The 13,605-nt window shown below is 35.0% G+C and overlaps 3 protein-coding genes across 3 annotated transcripts; 2 read left to right on the plus strand and 1 right to left on the minus strand.

Moving 5' to 3' along the window:
• Positions 1-652, minus strand: LOC123224561 (protein EPIDERMAL PATTERNING FACTOR 1-like). Its single transcript, XM_044648285.1, has 2 exons — positions 487-652; positions 1-394 (listed from the first exon to the last, which is right to left on the minus strand). The coding sequence occupies exons 1-2, from the start codon at positions 578-580 to the stop codon at positions 144-146; spliced, it is 345 nt and encodes a 114-aa protein (XP_044504220.1). The 5' UTR covers positions 581-652; the 3' UTR covers positions 1-143.
• Positions 653-3,817: 3,165 nt separating this feature from the next.
• Positions 3,818-4,504, plus strand: LOC123223478 (NDR1/HIN1-like protein 13). The gene has a single exon (XM_044646640.1). It carries the CDS (start codon positions 3,818-3,820, stop codon positions 4,502-4,504), a length of 687 nt encoding a protein of 228 aa, XP_044502575.1.
• A 4,609-nt stretch (positions 4,505-9,113) lies between these two features.
• LOC123222759 (ethylene-responsive transcription factor ERF054-like) lies at positions 9,114-11,528 on the plus strand. Its single transcript, XM_044645702.1, has one exon. The coding sequence runs from the start codon at positions 9,453-9,455 to the stop codon at positions 10,833-10,835; it is 1,383 nt and encodes a 460-aa protein (XP_044501637.1). The 5' UTR covers positions 9,114-9,452; the 3' UTR covers positions 10,836-11,528.
• The last annotated feature ends 2,077 nt before the right edge of the window (positions 11,529-13,605 follow it).

Consider the following 13,605-nt stretch of genomic DNA (forward strand, 5'->3'; position numbering starts at 1 on the left):
TTGCACACAGGAAGCCACGCCTACATTACATGAGTAAAATTGAGTAAGAAAAACAAAACCAAAAAAAGAAAAAACACAGAGCCCAAGAAGATGGATTACTACTAGCACTACCAGTCAAGTATCAACACATAAAGTTTGTATAGTCATGGAACAGGATAAGACTTGTCATTACACATGCACTTGTAAGCTATCGGACAAGTCTCAGCTTCTTCAAGTGACGCGCACACAAAGCTAACTATAACCAGTCTGCATGGCACACATGAGCCGCAAGCATGCGAACAATCCGGTAACCTTGACCCTGCAATTTCTAGCGTCTCTGCTCCCTTTCTCTTCATTACTCTTTCCCAGTACAACTCTGTTTTCATTAACTGTGGAGTATGGTGATGCCCATCATCTGCTAATTACATAACAAAAATGGTGAGTACATTATAATTAAACTAAACACATGAAATAACATCAGAAATTATAAACATGTATAAGTCATACGTGAGTGCGGCCGGCCAATGTGCCTCGAAGACATTACTGAGGGAACAAAGAAGATGACGATGACTAATAAAGCAATCCAAACAGAGCCCTTCATGTTTTCTGTTTCCGTTGAGGTAAGGTTGAGATGATGGAAGGAAGAGGCAGGAAAAGATAAATATATATAAGAGGATGGTATTGAAGTAAATCACAGGCAAGAGTGTGGAGTAAGGAATGAGGAAAGGGAAGGTCACATGAAAGAGTATGCATAAGGAGATTGGTGATCACAAGAGCTCACTCACAGGAAGGAGTAGCTTCTCTGCCTTTGTGATTACAGCCACAGGGATGATAGAATGAAGGAAGGAAATTAGTGAATAGAATTAGAAGTGCTTCTTTTTACGTGAACTCTGACTACTGAGTACAAACTATGGCAAAGAGACATGAATGCGAGAGGGTTTTGGATTGGATTAGTAATTTCATTACATTCTTGTTCTTTATTACTTGACAATTAATACATAGGAAGTGTGGGTGGGGTGTAATTAATGTGATTGCCATTAATGTCCTCTGGATCGTATACTTCTAGCTTGTTGGACCACTTGAACACCTCTTTGCTTCGAGGTTTGATTAATGTCCAAGTACAATTCTCTTCAAGCTAGCGATTCACCAAATTTTATACAATATGTTGTACCAAGTATTGGCCAACCCACTTCTCAAAGTGAGCTCTAGGAGACAAGGTCGTCTATTTTACCCGATTCATCTGGCTCATACAAAAGATTGATGACAACAACTAATGTTATCTGTTGGTAAAGTGAGAAATAGTATATTTTCTTATAAAAATAGGCAAAATGCCCACAGGAAATTGTTTTCCCTTTTTTGAATTCTCATAATCTCTCCTTTCCACAAAATTATATATCCAGAAACAACCCACCCACGTGACCAATCATCTATGGGACACAAGTTAACAGTTAAAATTATGCGTCATCCAAACTACTACTTTCTCTGTTATATTCTATATTGTTGCTTTTTAAAAGGTAATGAATTCTAGCTACCACAGTGGCTGAGCTGAGCTGAGCAATATTATTTCAAAAAAAAAAAATGGAAATAAAGTATAAAAGGGTTTTGAATAACAACAACATTGCAATATCATATGAACAAGTTAAATCCAGTCAAACATCAAGTTATACACGTTGGTTTGTTTAAATTTAATTGGGTAAGATCATGAGGTCAAGTTCAACCCCGATTTTTTTTTTTCAAAAATAATATCACTTATATGATAAATAATATATATAATTAAATTATTATCATATATAAAATTGAATGAAAAATAAGAGTAGAAACTTAAGATGTAAAAGACTTATTCTCACCCAAGGTTTATCTCTCCCTCCTAGCTTTCGTTCTCAAAGGGAGGGAGACAGCACATAATTAAAGATAATAAAATTTATTATTTTTTATAATAATTTTTAAAATCTTAAAAGGAAAATAGGCTTTTTTAAACTTTAAAAAGTAAAAAATTGTTATATTTTTAAACTAATAGAAAAAATATGATAAATTTTTTATTTTTTTAATATTTTTACCAAGATGTTATTTTTACTTTCAACTTAATAGTAATGATAAATATTTAAATTTTTGAAAATTAACAGATAAAAGTTTAAATCTTTTCTAAATCTTGAGTGGGAATAACTCTTTTGGTCTGTTTTAAACACAATTCACAATAATTAAATAATAAATTATATGTACTTGTTTTAGATATATAAATATATATATACCTAAAATAAATACCTATAGAATTATCAGTAATTAAAATACCCATGAATCTAATATACAATATTCAGAATGTCAAAAAAAGTCAACTAATAAGATTAAAAATTCGGTGGAAAGTAGTTATCTGCGTGAGTGTAAACAACTGTTTGTTTTTTCCAGAGCAACTGCCATTCAGCATTATTCATACCTACCATGTGTGATGATATTTCACATCACATTTTTTGGTCAGACTTAGCCTGCTGATGCTGCATTTCTCACATATTTAAAATTAAACAAGCTCGGCCGGCTTTCAAAACTTCAAAATATTTTATTAAAAGATTAATATTTGTTCTTTTCAGGTGTATGTATTAAGGGGAAAAAAAAAAACAAGAATTTCAATTCATGCTGAGTGTGCACATTTTGTTAGTCAAAGGTCAACAATGGTTTATAAGATTAAGTGGGTTGTCCTTAATACTTGTACTAATTAATTTCTTAATTACAATTTTCTTTGCTTAATAGTTAATAATCCCTCAATCTGATAGGTGACAATGCTTCTAGCCAAGCCGCCATGGGTACCCCCTTGTAGTCAACAAAACCAGTTTGAATTTTATTTAATATACGGATTTTCTAAATTTACTCAATATTCAATGCAAATCACCAAACGCTTGCTGTTTTTAGTCAAAGCTCACGAAATTTACAATTAATGGAAATTAATGTGCCCACCAAATATGAAAATACAGCGGTCTCACTTTGCTTATATAAAAGCATAAAGTCATCTCCATTTTAGTAGCTCTCTTTGTGCTCAAACAACCATGGACACTCTGGTCCACAACCCCACCTCCATTAGCAGAAGATTCAATGGTTATGAGCCACTAGACCAACGCCCTTTCGAGGATACTACTGATCAAGACTATCAATGGCGGAGAAATTTTTCAAAGAGAAGAAGAGAGCCCAATTACAGCATGCCGAAGTCTTCTAGTTATAGACGCACCAGAGCTAAGCAAAGGCAAATTTTTCTGAAATCGTACACTTTATCAAGTGAAAACTTGGGACAGTCAAGGTCGAGGTCAAGCAAGTTAAAGAAGGTTCTGATTAAAATGAAGACGATGGTGGTCTCAGTGGTGGCCTTCATGAGTATGGATTCTTTAAAATCTTGCAACTCTAGAACCGCCATAGAAGCCTCTCTTCCAACGATGGTTAGCAAAATTTGTTGAATTTTCTAACTGGGTTTGATCAAATAAAGCAGGGCTTTTTAGTTCATTTTGTTTTCTTGTAAAATAGTTGTAGTGAATAAAATTAAGTTACTTGAAGTGAACTAAGATCATAATTTGAGCAAGAAAAGAGGATCTCATTCAGTTTGAAACCCAGAAAAAGTGGTGTTTGAATAATGAATTTGTCCACACATAATTAAAATTGTGCTTAAACAACGCAACCAACCCAACGATGAGAATTATTCTTTCTTTTTCACGTTTCAATTCCGCGCCGAAGATGCTGGGGGAGAGAAAGAAGAGAGAAGTGCCCTTGTTTCTTGCTGAATTTGTTTAATGGACTATGGCTACAATAAGGACATGGTTAGTCATCTAACAACGCACCCCCATATCGACCAAGATGTGTCATGCTCAACAATGAGCAAACTACAGGTGATTTAAGATCGCCTCCTCGCCGGAGAAATCCACCAAGATACAGTTCTCAACATTTCCGGCTTCAGGATCCAAATAGTGGAAATGCTTGCATCAAATGTATATGTTGTTGTTACTGCTGCCTCTTCACTTTAACCTTCATTCTCACTATTGTTGTGTATATTCTTTATGCCATCTTTAAACCTGAGGTTCCCAAATACAATATTGAGAATTTTCAGGTGAAGTCCTTCAATATCCTTCCGAATTTAAGCCTCAATGCTGAAGCAACCGCGTTTGTTAAAGCTGATAATCCTAATAGCCGTATGGGATTCGAATATGGCAAAGAGAGCTCGGTAATGGTTAATTACACTGACACAACTCTTTGTTCAGGCAAACTTCCTGCATTTACTCAACCGAAGGATAATGTAACCAAATTCACTGTTGCCTTGCGGGGGCACACAGAGGTTGGTTCAGAGCTTCAAGAATCTCTAATGGCAGCTAAGGAAGCAAGGAAAATCCCTTTGTTAGTCTTGATAAAAGCACCTATTGTTGTTATGCTTCGATCATTTCCACTGAAAGAAGTTGTAGCTAGTATTAACTGCACTTTGGTTGTTGATAACTTGGCGCCAGACAAGCCCATTAATATCATATCCTCTAAGTATAATTATGCTATATCATTTTGATCATCCAATAGTGTGAGTAGGAAGAGAGACCAGATCAGCATTGGGCGCCACTTCATTCAACTCAAGAAATCAAGATCAAAGTTTTGTTCTTTATGGCATATCAAGGAAAAAGTTGTTCATACTGAAACATTCATATGCAGATCTAGCTGTCTTTTTAGTTGGGTTTGATTTGTTTTTTTCTGATTTAAGAGTTGTAAGTTAAATTTGTTTAGTAGTTAGAAGATAAAGAGAACATGTTACTGTTTTTGCTTGTGCAAAATTTAATAGCCATGTTTCTACAGATGAAAGAAAAACTCTGCATAAATTTGTTTCCTGATGATATTAAGCATCACTTGATGGATGAAATAGCTAAGGATTACATCTGCCAGCCTGAGACTTTGTTCATTAAATATACTTCTGATATGCAACTGGTAATAATTTTACTTTTATTGCTTGTGTTTGAAATAAATGTTTTATGCTTCAGCCAAGAATGTTCACATTGTTTAAGCAGGCTTTTTGCAAAGAAATTAAGAAGCAAGTTTCAATCATTCATTCACAAGAACTATGACCAATTGAAAAAGTGTCATTGTCATTTAATCTGCGAAAGTAATGGCTCCAGCCTCCAATTTGGAAAATTCAAGTTATTTTTGTATTGGTGATGACAAAGAAGAGGAAATTCCATCTAGAAAGCTGCGGACAGGAATCAGAAAACCAGTGAAGGTTCCAATATATGATCTCAAAAGTGCAAAATTTGTAGATCCTTTAGGCCAGTGCCACTTTTCTCATCATAGAAAATCAGAAGAAATAGAAAGGCCTGCTCGTCATCAGACGTCAAGGAAAAGAAGCTGTGACAATGGTGCAACTGAGTACGCTATTTTCACCTACCAAGACCGCTGAGGGTTTTGATTCTCCAGGCGGATATACTGATTCCAATAGCTTAACCTCCAAGGCAACTAAAAAATCCCCAGAGCCCGCATATTTGACAATGAAATCAATGCATGTAAGGAGGCCGAAAGAAAGTAACACAACCAACATTCTACCGAGCAATTCATTACCTTGCCATGGAAGTCCTGGCCCGTTTTAACTACACGATGGAGCTCTCCTCAACCTATATTTGGGCCTTGTCTGGTTTCCCGCTTTATCAAATGGACCAACCAGTCATCTCATTTCGCTATATTTTGCAGTTTAAATACATTTTATGTCTTTTCAAATACATATTTTTTGTTTGCTTCTTCATTATATTATTACCAAACACCTTTATTTAATGTTTATATTATCATGAAACAGTCCTGAACAAGGACATGCAATCAAACAACATTTAAAACTGAAAAAATAAAATTAAACTTAGTAAAGCATCTTGGTTAATGGAGGAGAAATATGGAATATACATATATATATATATATATATATATATATATATATATATATATATATATATATATATATATGGAAGCACTATGTATGAATAATATATAACTTATAAAGGTCGCGTGGCGTGTAGACCGTTCTCTTCTTTCCATGTTGGCTCTTAGATTAAGAGTTTTCCACATGAATGGAGAAACCAAAGTGGGATGGGATACAAATATTAAAATGGACCAATGAGGTGGATTAATACGATTCATAATGCTACCTCGTTGGCCATTCATAATTAATTATCTCAACCCAATTGGATCGAGTTGACTTCTCCCTCTTTTCAACCCCACCAGTATTATCATAATCTTCTACTGTCCCATAGCTTGATTGATTATCATTCTACTAAGTTTTCTAGGTAGTTGTCTGAGAATTATGAATATAAAATTATTTTCAAATGAATGGGAATCTTATCTTATCACTAATTAAGATGATTAATTATAATATATATAATATATTCTATCATGAATCGTGATATATGGTGAAGGTTGTTTGATGTTAAAGCTAAGTCTGCTTTAATGGCAATTCCATCGGATTGACAAGGTAATCCAAGCTAGTTTTACAGTGGATGGAGGTTTGAATGGTTGTTCTGCAATCTAAATTTGCTTGCATGTTTTGTTGCCACTGAAATAGTGGGAGAAAGTGGTTCATTTCCATGGGAGCTTCGAACTATATATATGGTTGCTGCATATTGTCTTTGTTAAAAATGCCCTTTAATTGGTTGCATAGACTTCAGTTAGTGGGACTCCCTTATAATTAGAGTAAAAATATATCACAGCAAAGTGGGCTAGAGGCTCCCCAAGTATATATAATTTGAGCTTGACGTATTCTTTACAATTTTATTTTGTGCTGTTTTATATCTCAAATGAGCAATATTATATGTACTCATTTTGAGTATATAAATAGATACATATCTATATGTATCATCATATTATTAGGTATTATTTTATCTTTAATTCAAAATCATTCAATCATCTGATGACATATATAAATATATATTCATTTATATTCTCATAATACATACGTATAATTTTATTAATCTCAAATACATGATATATAGAGCCATTGAATTTCCCTCAAGTCAAGATTTTAAAAATCCCACACCATAACTCCACTCATAATTTATCAATAACTTACATATAAATAATTACTTTTTTTTAAATAAAGTGTTTATTGCTCATATTTTTTAAATTTTTTTAATTTTATGGTAGATTTAAGTTCATTCATGTCAAAAAAAAAAATATGTGAAATTTATATTAAGCGTATTATAAATTTGATATTGAAAAGGAAGAATACGATGAATAGAATAAAAAAACAAATAATCCCTAAATACATCTAATTTATCCGTAAAAATTTATTATCTATTGGTACGTATCTAAAATAGATACAAGTCGAAAAACCTAAACCTCACACCTGTTTTTAAGCAAGTTACTTGTGGATTCTACAAGTAACTTGCCCGTTTTGCTAGGTATAGTTTCTGCACAATCTCTTTGCATGCCACCATTCAATCACTGTATGTCTTCCGCGTGCCGCCCACCACCACTTCACTGCTTTTAATGATCATTATTCCTGTGTCTTTATATAACATAAGTTTTTATATTACTGTAACTTTGATGGTTTAATATTGACTACGGAAATTATAATCTTATCTTATCTCCACGAAAATTGGACGTATAAAAATTAAAGTTGCCCTTGTGCTTCTCATGCTCATCAGGTTGACCAAAATTTCTTCAATCTCATCACTTACTGCTTTAGTTCGTGCTTATGTGGCAGATTAAAATTTTAAAGGTTTTGACGAATTTGGACTCTGAGATATCCTCAGAAAAAAGTGGTAAGATACTTCATGAAATAGTTATTGAGATACACCAGAAAGCAATGAAGCCACATTATAAAATATCAATGGTTTAAATATGTTTTATACTTCAATAACATAATGAGTGACAGATATTATTTATTAAAAAATATATAATAATTTAATAATAAATTAAATTAATGGATTTTCTGATTAAATCAATGGGGTCACAAATAAATGGGAAAAATATTGATGATTTGTGACCTGTTCACGAATGTGTAGAAATAGCCAGACAGATCCATCATTACTTGTTGGATCAAAACACGACTCCAACTTTGTTTTACAACGAAGCAGGAATGGATACCACGTGTCCCTCAGCAATTTCTCAGAACAGCACTGAAAGAAAAGCCACATGTTGATTTTTTCTGGTGGCTCTCTTGATGACCTTCTTTTTGTAGAAATTCTATTACAGGGCAGGGAGACTTATGTAATAAGATTGTAATTGGTATATTGTTATTGTAGCTTCGATTTCATTGGGAGATGTTTAATATCTAAGTAAAGTAATGGGATAATAAAGAAGCCAAAGTTAGTCAACTTTTTTAAAGAGATTAAAAAATAAATATATGATGAAGTGACGGCTGGATCACCGACACGTGCCAATTACGCACCGACTTTAGAAGACATCGGTAGCTACTAGCTATAGTTGACTTTGTAAACGCAAACTCAAAGGATCTTGATTATTCCACCGAAAGTTATAGCCCCAACGTGGCTCGCTTGCTCGCCACATCTCGCCCACTTTGACTGAACCCGAACCCATCAGCCCGTTTTCTTTTCGGTCTAAGCCTGGGCAGTATGGCTATGCTTCATTAATTAAAATTTTAAAAAAATAAATTCAAAGTTTTCGTGGTTAATGTGGGTCAAATCTGGAATAATAATTCAAACATGGTCGGTTATATTTCTCCTCAATTGTAGACTATAGATATGCCCTAATCTAGACTTTGGTGACCAAAATTTGAAACGGCAATAAATTCAACCTAATCTCGGCCCTTTTATTGTACATATACAATTTTGAAATTGAGATTTCACCAGTAATAATAGAATTTATAATTATTATATCAGATAAATATTTAAAAAATAAATTTAAAATATAATAATATAACTCATAATTATTATATTAGATAAATCAAAATTTTATAAATATAATAAAAATTTAGATATTCTACTAATTCTACTCGTTCTGAAGACGTATGAGATTTTTATTTTGGGTTCGGGCCATTTCAATGGCCAACTGAAATGAAATAGTGGTTTCCAAGATGGCAAAAAGCACAGCGCAAGAATGGTGGGAGAATGAGAAAAATTAGAGTGGAAGTAAGTGACAAAACTAGAAAGACAAAACGCGTGGGCCCCCATTCAATACAGGACAATTTACAAAATCTTTTTCTCTTCTCTTATAAACCTTCACTTCTCTGCTTTTAATTCACCATTTTAACTACAAACATACATACACACATTTGGATTTGTTCCAAGCATCTTTGACGCTCGCTCTCTCCCTCTCTCCTTCCATGTTGGCTTCAAATTTCGGTGTTTTCGTATCCGATTCTTATTCCGATTAGATTTTGTTATCATACCCAGATTCTATACATCCGTCTTGTTTCTTCTTTTTACCATCTTTTGGCCTTTATTTGCCAATTTTTTTGTCTATAGATTCTTTAAGGGTGTTAAGAGAGCGAGCGGGTAGTCAGGATTTGATCAGTGCTAATCTAATCGATGGCTGCAGCAGAGAACAGTGGCAAATCCAAAAAGGTTGTTGATGAAACAGCAGAGATGATGGCTGCGAGCCAGGATTGGGATACTGATAAAGGTAAGGATGTTGATTTTAGTACTAGTTTCGAGAGGCGTCAGCAATGGAGGCCCGTTTTAGAAGAAGCTTCCATGTCACAGAGACCTCTCAAGAAGATCCGTAGCCCTGAACGTTTGCAATCTTCATCTTCTTTTACACATCAGTCACAGTCATCTTCATTTTATGTTTCTCCAAGTTCAGCTTCTTTACCGTCTTCTTTGTCTTTGCCATCTTCAAGAATTTTTCCTTTTGCTTTTGATTCTTCTCAACAGTTAACAACATCACCAGCTCCTCTGCCTCTTTTTCGACCTTCGATACAACCGACACAAAACCAGCAACAAATGATCTCTTTTAGTCCTAATCAACCACAGCATAGCTTTAACTATTCTCCCTTTTTCACTGGAGAATCAGCGTTGGCTTATCAGCAACAGCAGCAACAACTTCTTCAGTATTGCGAAGCATTGAATTTAAGTCCTAGAGGAAGAATGATGATGATGAATAGGTTGGGACCAGATGGGAGGCCATTGTTAAGGCCTCAAGTTCAGCCTTTTAACGCTACAAAGCTTTACAGGGGAGTGAGACAGAGACATTGGGGCAAATGGGTAGCCGAGATTCGTCTACCTCGAAATAGGAATCGCCTTTGGCTTGGAACATTTGACACGGCTGAAGATGCCGCCTTAGCCTATGACCGCGAGGCCTATAAATTGAGAGGAGAGAATGCTAGGCTGAATTTCCCTGAATTGTTTCTGAACAAGGATAAAGCAACCTCCACATCCCCTGCTTCAAATGATTGTTCTTCACCAACTACTCATGAAAGTTCAACCTCAAGTTCAGTGCCAAGTCAATTCCTAAGCCACTCTCAACAAGCTCAGGAAGGCCTAAATTTGCAGGTTATGAGCAGAGAACCGCTGCCGCCGCCGCCGCCACCACCACTGCCTCAAGGAGACAATCCTGACAGTGATTCAGGATTAGGGTCAAACGAGGCTACAGCGAGTGAAGAGGTGCAAGCAGTTGCTGAGGGCTCTGGCTCAGGAGAAGGCGTTTCTGGCTCACAAGAATTAGTATGGGGAGAAATGGCTGAGGCTTGGCTCAATGCGATTCCAGCAGGCTGGGGACCAGGTAGTCCTGTTTGGGATGATTTGGACGCCTCTAACAATCTTCTGATGCCTTCAAACCTTCCTTATATCAATCAAAACCAGCATGAATTTAATCAACCTGATCATCAGAAGCAACAGGACAATTTGGGTTCTGCTTCTTCTTCATCTTCTTTTCCCATGAAGCCCTTCTTCCGGAAGGATCAAGATTCATAGGTCACCCACAAAAATCATCTTTGAAAATAGTTTACCAAAGCAGTTTGTCTCTTCTTCTCCTTTTCTCTCTATCTTGTCACTTTTTTGGACCACTCCTAGATTTTTCTCGCCGTTTGCGTATTATTTCAGGAAACCATCATGTGACTTTCACCTTATTTCCGCATTTTACTGTGCTTAGAAAAGTTTTAATTCTCTTCATCTTCCACTCACTGGTTGCTGATTTTTCACAAAACAACCAGTGATTTACTTTTTCTTATTCACTCATATTTCTCTCCAGTGGTTTAGGGATGGATTCTTCTTCCTATTAGATTCTCCCTCCACTTCCACTTGAATTGGTGCGAAAAAAGGCTGCATATTTCAGGCCTTTTTGGTAGAAGTAATAATGTAGTTGATCCTTTATGTATCATGTATTTTGTCCCTAGTGGTAGTAGTATCTTACATGTCTCTATCCAGATTCATTCTCAACCATGGTTTCGGTTTTGTCTCTCAACCTTTGGGGATGAAATTGTAGTGATTTATAGTGCAAGACCAGCATAGAAGGAGACAGTTTTGTGATCTCCTCATTGGTCCATCCACCTCGAGCTCCTTATTTTGCTGCTCGGTGGATCAAATCACTATGTAATCTTGTACACTGTATGTCTATTTTATTTTTATAGACAGTGGTAGTTGCAATGATATAATTTTCATTCATCATTTGGGTTTTGTTGCTTGCCACCAAACAGAGTGGGTCTGTCCCTTATCAATTATATTCTTGGCATCGCACAGATTATGAACAAACAATCGAAATCGTGTAATTTAAATGGATGCCCATTTCTTGTTTTTTATTTTCTGTACTTTCAAGTGGAGTGAACCCATAGTATTATATTCAAATTCTAGAGCCGATCGAAAGGGGCCATCAAAATCATTTATCATCCGCAGAAAGTAGTTGGCATTATGCTTATCGTGATAAAAGTGAAGATGCGGATAACCTTGGGAATCATCAGATGGAGTTTCCGGAATTAAATTTATGAAAGATACGGTACAAATTGTGGAATCAAGAGGTAATCCGGAACCTACTTTGGTGCATTTGGAAATGATTCCTTCCATACACAACTGCAAAAACTACTTCAAAACTATTCTTGGAGGAACATTAACTACAGTATTTATATATATTATTTAAAATTATTTAATTATATAATTATATATATAAAATATATATTTAATGGTATAATCAGTATAAGTATACAAAAACTATGGAAAGAAATAAGATAACAAAGCATAATCAACAGACCATCAATAAAAATCTAGCGGTTGATGGAAGGAGGAAAACACAGCAAGATTAGAAATAGAAATGGATGAGGGCGAAAGGTGGGGTCAGTCACCGGCCCATGAGATCATGTACATTTCTTATTTGTGACGGCGCGAGAATGATGAAGTGGGTGAAGCTGATTAACTAAATAAATTACTCTAAAATATCTGCCGTTGCTTCTGCAATTGTCATGGTGCGGCCACAGCAAACTGCTTCTCCTTATTATTTAATTTTCCTTGGTTAAACAATATAGTTTTTCTTGGCTTGACTGCCCCATGGAACCTGCAATTGAAAACGAAGTGTGAGTTGAGGACAAACTTGGATTTGGTGGGGTGGGGGGTGTGCATGAATTTATCTCTAACCAGTATCTGGGTTGAGTGGACATCCAACTTTTTTTAATAAATTTTAAGTCAGCTGTTGTTCCTGGTACTTGGGGAAGAATATATATTTTCTCGATGGAGAACTATCAAACTTGGGCTCCAATTGGAATTGTGATGGAGTCAGATTAATTATAAAAAGGTATAACAGGTATTTCCATTTTCTTTTCTTTTTTTCTTTTTGTTTCTCTTTTTATTTATCTAACGCTACTGACAACATTATTCCGTCTAATAAAGATTGCTGGCAAATGCAATTCTGGATAGATCTGATTGGTGTGCTGGACTCCTATAAAAAATAATATGATAAATTTGAAAAAGTATAACAATCAAAAGTGATTTAGTCTTTACAATTTTTGTAAAAATTTAATTTTTGTTAATGATGTTAGGAAAAAGTTTTTCAATTATAATACAACCTAGAAGAGATGGTTTGAATGATAAAAAAAAATTTATACAAAAAAGAATTTCAGTTTAACTCTTTTTTAATGATATATCAAAATCAAATTTTTGATTTATTTAGATTATACAAACTAGATTAGAGAAAATTGTGCATAGAGTAAATCGAGAGTTGAAGCACAATTAGTAAACAAGAAATAAAACTAAGAAAGTTTAGTTAAAAGAACAAATATCATTAAAGCCTGGGTTCAGGAAACCATTAATTAAGAAGCATAAAACGCTATTGATAGGAAGGAGGACCAGATAGTTGGGCAATTTGTGAGAAGGTAGAAGAGATAGATTACTCAACCCAACAAACAAATGAGCTAATTGTGGCACCCTTCCCAAGTCCAGCATACATGTTACTAAATTTTGGGGACTTGGAAGGATGGAGGTTCGTGTTGGGTCAAGTATTATCCACCTTAATTCAGCAGTGGCACAAACCTAACCTGGCTGCCAGGATAATTAATTGAGACATACATGGCGGATAGTTTGTGGCATTCATTTGAGAAAGCTTTGCATCAATTGAGCAGGCCTTCTCTTCTGACCCAGAACCCAACCCAAAGTTTTTCTACAATAGTCTAGGAGTGAAACCCATTTTGCGAGATCGCAGTTGGACACACAAATCTAAGAAACCCAATATTCAAAACCGGATTGGCAAACGAAATCCTCA

Source organism: Mangifera indica, chromosome 8 (genome assembly GCF_011075055.1).
Source record: "Mangifera indica cultivar Alphonso chromosome 8, CATAS_Mindica_2.1, whole genome shotgun sequence".
NCBI lineage: Eukaryota > Viridiplantae > Streptophyta > Magnoliopsida > Sapindales > Anacardiaceae > Mangifera > Mangifera indica.